Source organism: Sebastes fasciatus, chromosome 2, assembly GCF_043250625.1.
Source record: "Sebastes fasciatus isolate fSebFas1 chromosome 2, fSebFas1.pri, whole genome shotgun sequence".
NCBI lineage: Eukaryota > Metazoa > Chordata > Actinopteri > Perciformes > Sebastidae > Sebastes > Sebastes fasciatus.
In genome coordinates, this window is record NC_133796.1 from 27,145,458 (window position 1) to 27,160,641 (window position 15,184).

Here is a 15,184-nt window from a genome sequence, read left to right on the forward strand (position 1 = left end):
AGAAGACTTGAAACTAGTGATTGAGATCATAAACTCATGTTTACAATGTTTACTGAGGTAATAAATCAAGTGAGAAGTAGGATCATTTTCTCATAGACTTCTATACAATCAGACTTCTTTTTGCAACCAGAGGAGTCGCCCCCTGCTGGCTATTAGAAAGAATGCAAGTTTAAGGCACTTCTGCATTGGCTTCACTTTTCAGACCCAGAGGTTGCTGCCTGCACTGGACATGACTTTTTAACTTTTAAAGTGAGTTAAAACTTGTGTTTCTTTGTGCAGGGCCATTCTGACCACAGTGGGTTTAGGATACGAGTTTTAAAGTGTTTTCCCAACTGGTCATACTTTGGGCTCAGGCTGGAAGACAATCCAGTTTTTTTTTTTTCAAAGAGGCAAAGAAGCAGCAGAATCTCACTTGTGACTCCTTTTAGAAATGGAGTGGAACCTCAAACTTCACCTTTAGGTATACTGTATATTGAATCTTAACATATTTCACTGACATTAGTCTATAATTCCATTGAGTGTTGTAGATGAGACAGACTACTGTTAGATTTGCTGATTAACCTCATGTTTGCACAAAGGGACATTCATGTAAGGGGATGTTGTTTGCAAATCTTTGTCGGGTGCCATTGGAAGTAATGAAGAAAGATTGAGAACACATCACAGAATACCAATCAGATAGAGGTCTGCCGCCCGCTGGCAGCAGGCAGGGGAAGGATCAGTTCCAATACTTAGTTTCAGCAAAGCTGAGGTGAGGGTGACAGAAACAGTGATGCAGTTGTTCATCCTCACTTAAAGTTACTATGAGGAACTATTAACTGGCTATGAAACAGCCTCAGTTTCATACTGATGCCCTCCCGGCTGGGAGCCAACACACCACATGACACCACCCTGCCGGAGGCCCAGGCTGTATTGCTGGGTCTGCTGGAGAGAAGGGAGGCACGGGAGAACCAGAACCAGAACTGCGTGGGGCTGACTGCCAGACTCTGCTGCAGTAAAATGAGAGGTTTTCTAAAGGGACTCTGGTGCCCGGAGACACTTTTGTCCACAGGGACCAGCAAAATCAACACAAAATTAAAGTTCCTTGTAGTAGCCTTAAGTAGAGCAGTCCTCTGTGTATCATAGAAATTAATATCTATAGATCTGTTGTGTTGTGATGTTACAGACTAGAAGGTATGGATGAAATGTCGTTGGGTTCATCCAGTTGGAACTTTTTTTGTCACAGATGTTTCACTTAATAAGATCCCATAACACCAACAGCTTTCCTACTGTATGTGTGCTCCAGTGAGCAGATATTAATTACATATTTATATAGTGCAGGCGTGCAGGTCTGCCCTCATACTTGCTCATGCTTTGGCCCACCTTGCAGACCGTGTTGCATTTGCCCTACAATTCCATGTCCAAAGCTGTGCCAGCTGTTGCTTGTTGAACTGGCTCTATAGGAATCAACAGAGTACAGTAGGAACCATATTTCTTGAAGCAGCGTCTTCAGACTCTTATAGCATCACTTTCAGTGTAGTTTATGCACCTTTTGCAGTGTAGCTTAGGATCCACTTAGTCTACATCACCACAAAGCAAAGATGTTGACATCAAGGCATCAAAGGAACTACAGCTGTTTCTAATATTTTTCTTTCTTGATACATCCTGGCTTTACTGAATCTGCTCTTGGGCTGTAAAATTTGCATTATGCCACTTTGTAGGCTCTAAAGAGCTTTTTTGTCTGCAACGGGATCTCACCCCTGATCGTCATACTTTGCTGCGTGTGCATAAGTGGCCTATTGCGTAGTATCTTGACGGAGAAGGTTCACGCAGGGTTAACGTTGTGAAACGCTTGCGGTTAACGTTGTAACTAGGGCTGTGTATTGGCAAGAATCTGGCAATACGATACGTATCGTGATACAGGGGTTATGATTCAATATATCCCGATATATTGCGTTACTGTAAACGAGGCGATATATTGAGATTTTTTAAATCTATTTTTAGGAAAACTGTCATAGTATTAAGAACATTGAGAAATGGTGGCAGTCAGGTTTAAGCAACAAAACTACTTGGTTAGGGTTAGAAAAAACCATCATGGTTTGGTTTGAAATAGTTACGCTAGTAATGTAACATAAGTTACGGACGTAACTTCATGGGACTAAGTGGAGTAGCGTCACGTAACATAACGTCAGTAAAAATCACAAAATTTTTGGTTTCACATGTCACCCACATACATTCATGCACGGGACACGAACACTGGTCATCATTAGTAAAAGTCCCGTTGTTTGACCCATCCAGTACCCGTCTCCCGCCCTCAACAGACTTCTCGCTCTTAATACTACGCCTGTTGCTCTGAGCGTCTAATAACAACGCGGATGGGTTTACATTGGAGTTAGTTGAAAGCCCAGTGCGTCGGGCTAAAGGGTGCATATCTTGTTAGTAGATATCAAGACGCCGAGGGCTACTGCCCAAGCATCGTCAGTATTTGACGCCCTGGGAGTGAAACCAGGCTGATGTCTGACAGAGATTCCCGATAAGCACAGGATCAGCACAAGCATGTTAACATTCAACTTAACAACCAAGCTGCATTATGATTTGATTTTTTTGTATATTTGAGCAGAAACACAAAGTCAAAAGGGCTATGTCACCTACCAACTTGTACAACTTATACACTTCAGCCCGATGAACTATTAGGATAATCTAACTTATTGATTTGTACATATTTGTTGTGTGACTTCATTCAATTTTTGCACTCAAAGTCATAAGCCAAACATATAACTATACAGTAATATAGACTAGCACTGTCTCAGTGTGAGCTCGCATGTAAACACAGTTCAGTCTCTCCTTTTCTCTTCCTCCCCTCAAGCTGTCTGTTGAGACGGTGACCTTCAGCTGAAAATAGATACTCTGAAATGATGGTGTCATTCATGACAGGCAAAATCCTGATGGATCAGATTACTCCTGCTTTATTTTGAAAAATAAAGAAATTTGATTTTGGGGGCATTATTACTATGACAGGGGACTAAAAAGCACTGCGTTCCTACACTATGTTGCAGGAAATGCTTCGTCAAGTGAGACAGACTTCCTCCCTTTATGCTGAAAAATGCCTGCTGGTTGGAGAATGTAGTTATTAGTTATTCTATGATTGAAACCTCCTCATCGTGCATTTAAATGTACTTGCTGATGAAATTAGAAAATCATCATATGATCAGCTGAAAACATAATATATGGTCCTTGGTTGTTGTTATTCCAGCATTAAAGTCCTAGTTTTTGACAAAATACCAGCACCTTAGCTTGCACTGCCTCATTTGAATTTAACTCCCAGCTTGTTGCGCTTCTCTTCCCACCATTGCACCATGTGTGCCTCTCAGGGAATGAGATTACTATTACTGAATGAAAAGGCTTGATGCATTTCAAGGTCAAGAGAATAGCAACATGATGTAGTTCTCTTTTGCACCATCATAAACGTGCCCAAAAATTTTTCTTTATTTTCTTTCTTTTTTTACAGAAGAAAATGATGATTGGAGAACTTGATTTCTCTCTTTCACACACCCACACACACACACACAAACCAAATGGAACATTACAGACACTTCATTTCCCGATAACAAACGTGCATAGACAGACACACAAGCTCGCCTTGAAGCACGAATCATTAATCCCGTGAAGATGGCAACGGTGCACATGCCAACACTGTCTTCAGCAGCAGATGCGGGAATACTGAAATTGAAAATTAGCATTCATGGCCAAGAAATTGCAAATGGGGTGTTGGTGAAGTAGCGCGTCCTCTCACTCCTGTAGGGTGATTTATGTTGACCGTTTGTCATTATCAGTAGATCCTCGTATGATGTTGAAATTGTCTCCTGCTGTTATGTTTGTGCATCTATCTTCTCTCCGTGCTTGTGAGGCGACCTGAACCTTCACTTGTGGCCACAGCGTCGTATAAACGGATCTGTGTTGTCAATATCATGTCATTTGGTGACTTATTACGAGGCTTGCGACAGTTAAACAATACATACTGTACAGAACTGTCGGGGCCTACAAATAGAGTCGGAGGTTAAAGCAGCGGAGTGAATAAAGACGATGAAAACAAAGAGTAGATTGAGAGTCTGGTACAGTGGACGTTTGTGTGCTGCAGAATACAAAGGAAGCTTTCCATCAGGCCTTGTTTGGACTTGCAATATTTAACCCGGGACCCTGCAATGAATACATTAAGAGCTGCGGGCCTGAGGTGTGCTCCTCTGTGGGATGATATGCATTATCTAGAATGAGTCACGCACCGTCCAGACTGCTTGAGCAGGTTGACCAGTCAGAGCTAGAGCAGGAGTCGGAGCAGAAACAGGGCAGGGGAGATGCCCGAGCCGGGATGGGGACCTGCTGCTGCAGTTGCCTGCCCCTTGGCCAGGGGACTGATCCTGAAACAGGTGTGGCTGCTGAGCTGGAGCCTTCCAGTTTGGAGGAGGAGAGGCAGATTGAGACAAGGTAACACTGGTTTAATGGTATTATAACAAATTTGTCTTTTCCTATGTGTAAAATAAATGTTTTTATACATAAACGCTTCTACGATCTATCTGTAACATGCTGTGATAATGTGCAGCAGATGTAAATGGACCTGGCATGCAACACAAATCTAATTACATAGAAAAACAAAACTTTTTTTACCCTTTTTTTTGTATCACTCTTTTTCATGTTGTTAAAGAAGGAAGCTCTGCACCTGAGTAAATCTCATCTTTCCTCCGGAGAGGAAAGAAAGAGTTTGCATCCCCTCCCTCTGATTGAATTCAGATGACAGATCTTTCTGCCGCATTCTGTCAGAGCCCGAGTGTGACTGGAGCCGCTGCAGAGAGAAGCAGGTCCCACACTGTTCTCATCGCACCAGACGTGTGAGAGGAGAAGTGATTAGTTAGCAGCCAGAAAGGTGGAAGATGGATGTCGTGTCAACAGAGAGAGTCTTTCTAGAGAGCAGGGTTCCAGTGTTTGATGTAAAAGTGATGAACAATAAAATAGGTATTTTAAATGAGAAAAGCTCACATCACCAGTAGAACATCTCATACAGAATAGTGTAATGCCATTGATTTTGTGCAAGCATAGAACATTTGCATTTAGATCAAAAGAGCTTAGGTTCAGTGAAGGTGTCCGTCTGGTTGAAGTTAAGATACTGCATGAAAAGTGTTTCACCAAGTCAGGAGCGGACTGGGACTGAAATTCAGCCTGGGCCGAAAATATTTTTGGCAGTAATATTTACTAGGGCTGTCAATCGATTTGAATATTTAAACGCACGATTGTCCATTGTTAATCGCGATTAATCGCAAATTAACCACACATTTTTTTTATCTGTTCAAAATGTACCTTAAAGGGAGGTTTGTCAAGTATTTAATACTCTTATTAACATGGGAGTGGGCAAATATGCTGCTTTATGCAAATGTATGTATATATTTATTATTGGAAATCAATAACCAACACAAAACAGTGACAAATAGTGTCCAGAAACCCTCACAGGTACTGACTTTAGTATAAAACAATATGCTCAAATCATAACATGGCAAACTGCAGCCCAACAGGCAACAACATCTGTCAGTGTGTCAGTGTGCTGACTTGACTATGACTTGCCCCAAACTGCATGTGATTATCATAAAGTGGGCATGTCTGTAAAGGGGAGACTCGTGGGTACCCATAGAACCCATTCACATTCACATATCTTGAGGTCAGAGGTCAAAGGACCCCTTTGAAAATAGCCATGCAATTTAGCGTAAGTTTGGAGCATTATTTAGCCTTCTTCGCAACAAGCTAACATGACATGGTTGGTACCAATGGACTCTTTAGGTTTTGTAGTTTCATATGATGCCAGTACCTTCAGCCCGCTACAACCTTAAAAATGGCAAGTTGCGTTAGTGGCGCTAAAACGAATTTGCGTTAACATGTTATTATTGTGTTAACTTTGACAGCCCTAATTCTACCACTAATACAGTATAAGGGCTTAGGTTTGCAACACTGAAAGTAGATTGGCCCAGTCTGACAGGCACTGTTACGCTCTGTGCTCTCTGCGGCTGCAAGGGCCAGGCTGGCCCATGCCAGGGTTGTACATTTAAACTTGTAAGAAGTCAATAAAGATCTTTATTAAAAAAAAAAAAGTTTAGACCTCACAAGACCGGCATACTGGGAAATCGAGCTTCCCGATGACCAGTCCACCCCTGCACTAAGTTCTACAATCAAACTGCTACAGAGTGCAGTACATGCTAGTATACATGCTACACAGAGAGCAGAATGTATGAAATGTCTTCTATCTGAATTACTGTTTTATAGTCTAAACAACAGTGTTAAAGCTGCACTAATTAATATTTTTATATTAACAATGGATCAAATGAATAGGTGTAATGTGAAAGGCCTCACTGGTGGCAAACCCACTTAGAATATCAAATCAACTCTGCAATCTTCTCCCATCTAAAGGCACACAGACAAAGTTAGTTACCAGCTGGGGAACACAGTGGGCCACTGAGCCGCTAAAGAGAAGAGTATTTCCCTCAGGAGCTGGTGGAGACCAAAAAGAGCTACGGAGGGAGTGCATATTTGACTTAAATTCATCCGGTGGCCAAAAACACGGCTCCAAACGACTGCTAATGTTTTTCTGTGTCTGCTGGAATTTCTAGCAAATTTCTCTGGCAACAGTTTGCTAACAAGTTTGGCACAACAACTTTATAAGGTGATATGTCAGATAATGTTGATTTTTCAGTTTGTTCCACTGACCTGCATGTCCAGATTATTAGCAGCCGTGACAGCAACGCTGGTGCTGTTTTCACCTTGTGAGTCTGTGTGTGTGTGAGTCCTGTTGTCCTTTACATTTCTGTATGTGGACAGATTTTGTCACCACGATAGCATCGCAACCATGCAAGATGCAGTCACAAAACTTTACAGATGCGTAGTTGAGATTTAAATGAAGGTCGAGTTCAAAGATGGATGTGGTCCGAGCAAGGGTGCCGGAAGTAGGGAGGTAGGAAATGGGAAAGAGGCCACCCCATACTTTACGCCCCCTGTCCTGATTTGGCGTTGTGTCTGGTGTGATCCCATCGCAAGATGATCTCTAGTTTATACTGCTTTAAGCAAATGCTCAATTAGAATATGACATATTAGCGTCTACAGTGTTTACATGCAAATAAGGAACAAGGTTATTGTTGGGAATCAGGTAACCACAGGAAATCAGAGAACAATCAGACTTGTTAAATGCAAGATGACCTTCAGCCTAACTGATTCTTCTGTGTGCTCTGTGGTCTTGTTGGAGAAGGAAATGGTACCATGTCCTAATTGAAAATTAATTATATTTTCTTGGGACCAATGGACCAATAGATTGCAAGTTCTCCTCTGTACTCACACCATTTTTTAACCTTAAAGCACCTTGAAGATCTGTACAGATTTGTCTGCTTAATCTGACATTTATTGCCTGGGTTTTGTAGCAATAACGGTGCTGTGCAGTGTTTTACTCCATACATATTCCTTCAGGTATATTATCTGAAGTCTGAATAACCTAACACTTCAATAAGCTTATGTTTCAGCAGCAGATTGAGTGCATGGGCTCGGAAAATTTTTTCTCACTGTGGATTACTTGATTGAATATTGCTGTTCCCATTAATGGAATATTGAGTGTGAAAAAGATGAATGAAAAAGCCCGTCTGGCCGCTGCTAGCGGGAGCAGATCTGGTGGTTAGGCCAATTTCACCCACTGCAGCATTTATTGAACACATTGACCGCACAGCTGTGTGCCTTCTCACAAAGCAGTCCAATTTAATTAGCTTTAGTGCAGAGATGTGAGGCTAATTCCTTATTCATCATCTGATTGATTCTCCTTTTTTACAATTCAAAATCTTTTTGATTTGATGATTTAAGATCGCTGTGATCAGTCATCACCTCCGACCATCCGTTGTTTGTAATTTGCTCAGTGAGATGGAGCTTGGGATTGTGCAGCAAAGATGTGCTGCTGATTTTGACAGAATATATTTTACATTTGGAAGTTTTCAAATAACTACTGTAACAACTGTTTGACTCAGTGATGATATATCCGACAGTGAAGCATTGAGACCTGGTGGAGTAGATGTGTAGGCATGTTTGTAATGATGTGCTGTTCCGTAGGTGGCCACTAGATAGTGCTGTTGAGTCTTTGTCTGTGTGGCAGTTTGATGCAGTTTCACTTTTGTTTTATTTCATCTATCATTAAAACAGGTAATACATGAAGTGTTTTAAGCCTTTCTTATTGTGCAGGCTGGTGTCTACTACTTACCATGTTGAAAAAAGTTTATATTTACTAAGGTTTAACTTCGTAACTGAGTTTAACACTTCAGTTATCATATGATCGGAGGGTAATAATCATTTCTCAGTTATATGACCCTTTTCCTGTATTTGACTGAATTTTTATTGTTTCAGTTTTGCTTTGCATTCTTACTTGACAATATTTCCTGAATTTCTGTAGTATATTTGCAAAGCCTTTATTCTGGTTTGATGAGTTTAAGGCTGCAACTAACGATTATTTTCTTTGCTGATTAATCTGTCAATTATTTTCTCGATTAATCGATGAGTTGTTTGGTCTGTAAAATGTCAGAAAATGGTGAAACATGTTGATCAGTGTTTCCCAAAGCCCAAGATGACATCCTCAAATGTCATGTTTTGTCCACAACTCAAAGATATTCAGTTTACCGTCATAGAGGAGTAAAGAAACCAGAAAAAAATGTCTCAAACCGTTTAATCAAACATCAAAATAGTTGGCGATTAATTTAATAGTTGACGATTAATCAATTAATCTGCAGCTCTCCTGGGATTATTATTATTATGGCTTTATTTTGTTATACAGCCAACAGCCAGGAGGACAACAGTGGAAGCAGGTGATAGAGTGAGGTTTGATTGTTAACCTGACTATCCATCATACGCATCGACCTAAACCACCCTCATCCAGCCCTCTGCTCTCTTATCTATACGTCTGTCTGTGGAGTATTGAGCCGGCACTGCAGCAGCCTGAGCCGGCCACTCAGCTACAGTCTGCCCTCCATCCTCTCTCCCTCCTTCTGACTGACTGGGACGTGATCTGATAAAGAGGACTCGGGGTGAGACTGAAGGCTCTGGTTGCAGTCAGAGACCAAGGTCAGCACTTTACATTGACCGGACAACACAGTGAGGTGAATACAGCTCATCTGTGGTCACTAGAAAGAGTGGTGGCTTCAGAGTTTCTTAACAAGTCGGGCCCTTCCTCCTTGTCTTCCTCCCTCTCCCTTTTCTTTAATATACGGGCTGAACAATGGAGCGTTATCATTTTATTCTTCCCTGGAGAGGCTAAGTAGAGCTACATACTGTAAATGCTGGCGGTGTTACTGAGTGATCCAGAGTAGAGAGAGAGGGCTGAAACAGCAGTTATACTCCTATCTGACTCCACTCTTTGTGCCCGTTACAGCACACCCACCTAGCGTTGTGCACACACAGTTAAAACAGGCTCAGTTAAGAGAATAGAAAGGTACACTCCCTAATGGTCGTCTTCAGGATCAGGACGGATTTGGACGTTTGAGACTTTTGAATTGGACTTACGGCTTTCCATATCTGATCACTAACCGGTGAGTAGCAATGTAGCTATTGAGAGGACTCTGTAGCTATGAGAGACATACTGGGAGTATGCTGCTGAATACAGTAAGATGAGGAGGAAGAATCCATTGAATATTTGTTGGGACGTCAGATATTGTTTCCTTGGAAAAAAAATAAGTATGGCCTATCTTACAGTACAATGGAAGGCTAGCCAGTTCAGTTTCATCTTTTAAAAACTATTTTTAAAAATCCATTGTAAATGTTTAACTAAGATAAGAGTACAAACATAAAGAGGCATCAGTAAAAAAATAAACAAACAAGATGTTATAAAAATGTAAGTAAAAACTCAAGATATAGAAGTAAACAGTAAAACAAAATAAAAATATATATATATATATTATACTGTGTATATATATATATATATATATATATATATATATATATAGCTAGATAGATAGATAGGTATAATAAATAAAATACAAATGAAATGTTTTATTCCCTTTTATTATATGTATTGAAATGTGTCATTGCTTTGTGATAGATGGGTAAAAAGCACATTTCTATATTTCAGTCACTTTCTATTCAGAATATTTGTTCATTTCTATTGTGGTCATGCAGTTTATTGAGGGTTATGCTATTAGCTCTGGGCAGTGGAGTAATAAGTAGAAAGACCTTTTACTTAACTAAAGTCAAAGTCATTCAAAATATACTATATAAGTAAAAGTATATTAGTATTAACAGCAACATGTTCTTGAAGTATGAAACGTGTAAGTACTCCTTGTGTGGCAGAGACCTCCTCCCTCTCAGTGTTATATTATTATATACATGTTTTTTGATTATTACTGCATTACTGTTAGACTTCTGTGTATATTGTTGGCTAATTTAACAGTGCATAATACTTTATAAAGTGATCACATTTTGTATGTAAAACCTAAATCTGCAAGGTAACTACAGTATATCTGTCCAATAAATGTGGTGGAGTAAAAAAGTAAAATATTTATCTCTGAAATGTGTAGAAGTGTACGGAAGCATAGGATTGAAATGCTCAAGTAAAGTGCAAGTAACTTGTATTTGGACTTGGACTTGGACTTATATAGCGCTTTTCTAGTCTTCCGACCACTCAAAGCGCTATGTACAGTACTCAAACAAATGTACTTTGTTACGTCCCACCACTGCCTGAGGGTGGGTGTAGGTTATTATTTATATCACTTTCATGCTTGGATCATTCTTTTAGTATTGCAAAACATTCCCCTTTCGGTCATTTTATCAAACCCATATTTCATTAGTACATGAGTTACTACAGTATGTGCATCCTTTGTTACTGCAGACACTTTGGAACCATTCTGCTCTCTGGCTGGTCGGTTGTTTGCCAGCGTGTATGGCTGTTTTACATTTGAATTGTATGCATGTTGTATTTTTTCATTGCAGTGAAATGGATTACTGTGATGGACAATTCAAATGACCATTGGTGGTGGTTAGCCCCAGAGATCTAGCACACTGGTATCATCTCCACAACGTTGAAGAGGTCTTTACTTGCAGTGCGAGTGCCTTCGACTCCGGGGGTATGCTAACGAGATGTGAAGGAGAGTGTAGATGGATGAGAGAGAGCAGCAGAGGATGAAACTCCGGGGATAAGGCCAACAGCAGCTGGATGCACTACCTGCATGTATGTGTGTGTATGTATGTGTGCAGGTGCTGTCAGTTTAATCTGTGAGGTGACTTCCTGAGTCCTTAGCTTGAGCAGAAAACATTTTTCACCTCTATTAGCTGATAGAAGGCGTTTGTAGCATGGCATAGTCATCAGTCTCTCCAGCTGTTAGGTCATAGCCCGGTCTTCACTTCCATTTCTCATGTTGTGGATTATATCTCCCCCAACTCACACTCTCCCTCCTTCATCTGATCTGGCTGCTGTTACAGTATTTCCTGTTTAAGCTAGGGCTGGGCAATATGGCCTTCTATCATGATATAGGTAATCTCGATAACAATGTATATCATGATATAGCATGTTTTCTGGTAATTCAATAAATAGTCTACTGTACATGAAATAAATATATATAAATAATTATAAATATTTGATATTTTATAGATTATTTTAATATTATTATTATTTAAATATTTTATAAATGTTTGACAAATGAAAAATACTGAGTATTTTCTCATGTAATTAAGAACTTTAATGCAAAATGAACAAAACAGTTTTGAGTGAAATTATAGAGAAAAATATAAAATATTTCACATCAGATCAGATACATTTCTGCTTGTTATTACAATTTAAACAATGTTATTGTGTATCACGACATCTCGATATATGATTTCATCACGACATGATTCCATTAAAAGACGATAAGATATCATATTGAATTATCGCCCAGCCCTAATTTAAGCTGTTGTCGGTCATCCTGCATAATAAAATAACTAATTATCGAGTTGAGATGTTGTTGTCGTTGTTGGACACTGTTGATATTCTATAATGACACTCATGGGGCAACGTATCCTCATACAACGGTTCATATGATATCTAACGAAAAGTTATTTCAAATTTTTTTTGCGTTTCCTACGAATGTCCAGCAACACATCACGACATCCAGTCATTACATTCATACAGTCTTTTCAAAATAAACTTCCATGTTCACAGGAAACAACTTGGTTAGGTTTAGGCAACAAAACTACTCAGTTAGGTTTAGGAAAAGATTGTGGTTTGGGTTTAAATAACTCCAAAAGTTGCATAACTTAAGTACGGAAGTTACGTGACAAATAAATCAACGTTGACTTCTGGTTGACCCCCCAACCTCCTCCCTATGTGGCATTTTTTGCTCTTTATAATTCCTGGTGTACAATTACGTGGATTACATACAAATTGATATTGTGCGATATATATATATACGAATTACAGTGCATTTGTTTTGCGGTTATAGCTATGAACTGTGTATGAAAACAACCTGCATGGAGGCAATGTCCTTATGGTACAAAATTATACCATAAAACATTTCTTGCATACTAACTGCAAAGATCAGCACGTTGTATATACTTTATGCAATTATCTATCATAACGTAATGTGTAACGTTAAAGTTACAACACACTTTCACTCAATCACTTCCTCATCTCTTTCTCTTTTTTTCCCTACTCCACTACTGTAATTCTCCCCCCTCATTCCTCTCTTCTTGCTCCCTGTGCATGCTGTGTATTGCCTGCATGACTGCGGAGGGAATGGAGCAGAGAGGGCGTCCAGTGCTCTGACGTTAGAGCTCCGCCGAGGAACGCATATATTAGAAGAGAGCAGAGGAGAGGTGAGGAGAGCGAGAGAGAGAGAGAGAGAGAGTACCACTACAGGGAAGGAATGTGAGAGAAGAGAATATGATTATGGCTAATGCTTTGTACCTGTGGTTTTACTTGGTGCTCTGGGGCCTCTTACATGATGTATTGGTGAGCTTGGCTGGCTTTAATAATACCCATCACAAGCCTAATGCCCTGGGAGACAGGGGACAGTCCAGTGATTACGTGTATTTTTAGCTCCACCTCAGCAGCCCAACACATGGAGAAGCGGGAAAGAGGATGTTTTGAATGAATCGACGCTACGGTGCACAGCAGAAGACGTCAGCAACGGCAGCACTACCAGCTGAGAGGAGTACACACACACAGACACAGGCACCACTGAGGAGAGCAGAGCACAGCACAGCACAGCACAGCAAATCACAGACCTGCAGCTAACATGTTGGGCCAACCAGGACAGTCAACCTCCCACGTCCCTTACAAGAGGCAGCCAGTGTATCGTGCGACTCACAGGTGTGTATCCCAGCCCGCCACATATGTGGGGATTGTACCGCTACGTAGCGACTCAGGAGGTGTGTCTGCTAAAAGCTCTCCAGCAGCTGCAGGAGATAAAGTGCATGCCGTTAAGTGTTTGTACAAAGTATATGTGCAGGCAGGAAGATTCACGCGCATGCTGAACAGTGTTCTGTGTATCGTCCGTTTTTTTGTGGCAGAGGAGGCAGCTGACTGTTTTGCTTTAACAAATCTTTGGATTGCCTTCGGGGAGTGCGGATATCAATGTGTACTAATGGTGCAGTCTCTCCATGAATGAAAAGCAAGAGAGATGCTCACTGCAGTGCCTCATGATTGCAGGTCACTGCCCGCCGTGTTGATGTCAGCAGAACTGTGATCTCTCAAGCTGATTATGATGCTCTTCCATATACATTCCATATACTCTTCCATATATCTCAGTGAGCCAGAGATACACTTCCCAAAGGAATGTACATGTTTACATGGGTTTTCTTCTCATTCCTTAGCACAGCTGCTATTAGGGCCTAGCCCACACACAGACAGATCCACAGATATATATACATATATATATATATACAGACACAGACATGCAATGTCACATCTGCTGACTATTTTGCTCTCTTTTTGCCTGAAGTGAATATTATTTGCATCGTTGACTTAAAGGTACTGTGTGTAACATCCTGCGGCATCTCGCGGTGAGGTAGCAGATTAAAAACTCTCCTGTGTGCCAAGCGTGTAGAAGAACTACGGTGGCCGACGTGAAAACGTGAATGGCCCTATCTAGAGTTGTTGTAGGAGCAGCGTTGGTCATTTGGTGAATAACAGAGCCTGTGTGTGTATGAGACAAGTGAGTGGTGAAGCCAGAGAGTGAGTGGTGGCGAATGTGTGTCAGCGAACAAGTGAGCTAGTGGAGCAGAAGACAGTTAGTTTAGCTTTGAGAATATCAATTGAAAGTACAGTGGAAGTTGCAGGACTTTCAACCAGGAGACCCGTTTGTAACGTTGTAATTAGTATCTTGTCACGTCAGTCTTTAGTCAAGTGACTCGTCTTTATCATCAGTCGAGTCCCGTGAGTCGTTATTATCTTCAGTCACGTGAGTCGTTTAGTATCGTCGTGAGTCGCTAGTCAGTGAAGTTAACGTCAACCACGACCGTTTCCTAACCCTAACTGAGTGGTTGTGTTGCCTAAACCTAACTTCCTGTGAAAACGGAAGTTTATTTTGAAAGGACACTATGCATGTTACAAGTGTATATTGATGCCCACGTCCCTGGCCCGTCCAAAAGTGGCGAGGGGCACTGACCAAGTGGCGGTATTTGACGAGTTGGGAGTGAGAACGTGTTGGCTCCCTATGTAGATATAAACGGCTTATTCTAAGGTAACGTAAACACAAAGACTCTTTTTTTCAGGTGATTATACACTAAAGAAAACATACTTATTAATATTATATTCCATTTATGCCAATTCATCCCCCTACATGTTACACACTGGTCCTTGAAGCAGCACCACAATTAGCTCTCTAACCAAAGTGTTTCACCTATCAGCATCAAAGTGACCTGAACATGTATGCTGCTGTATATGGCATGATATACATTAACATGGATTGAAAGTCACTGTCAGGGATTTACCAGCACGAATATGGTCATATTTCCGGGTATATTAAGTGGCAACCTACAGTTTTTAAGCTGTTAATTCTGTCTCTTTGAATGCGACATGGAAATGATGCCATAGATCCATGCACAAGATATCAAGCTTATTATCATTCTGTCAGGGTCTCGATGTCAGCCGCAGCGAATAAGGTTACTTAGCCTATTTATCATTCCTGCATGTGCTCCCTAATCGGCCAGCCCTCCTGCTGTGCTCTCTCAGCCACAG

General features: G+C 40.8%; 1 protein-coding gene across 13 annotated transcripts in view; it reads left to right on the forward strand.

Moving 5' to 3' along the window:
* plekha7b (pleckstrin homology domain containing, family A member 7b) overlaps positions 1-15,184 on the forward strand; it is a 99,249-nt gene that overhangs the window by 14,979 nt on the left and 69,086 nt on the right. Inside the window, exon 1 of one of the 13 annotated variants that reach the window (XM_074616606.1) lies at positions 13,114-13,315. The exons of the other annotated variants lie outside the window; for them this stretch is intronic. Coding sequence (XP_074472707.1) covers positions 13,242-13,315 — 74 coding nt within the window. The 5' untranslated portion in view covers positions 13,114-13,241. Of the gene's footprint in view, positions 1-13,113; positions 13,316-15,184 lie in introns of those variants that run through there. 13 annotated transcript variants of the gene reach the window in all.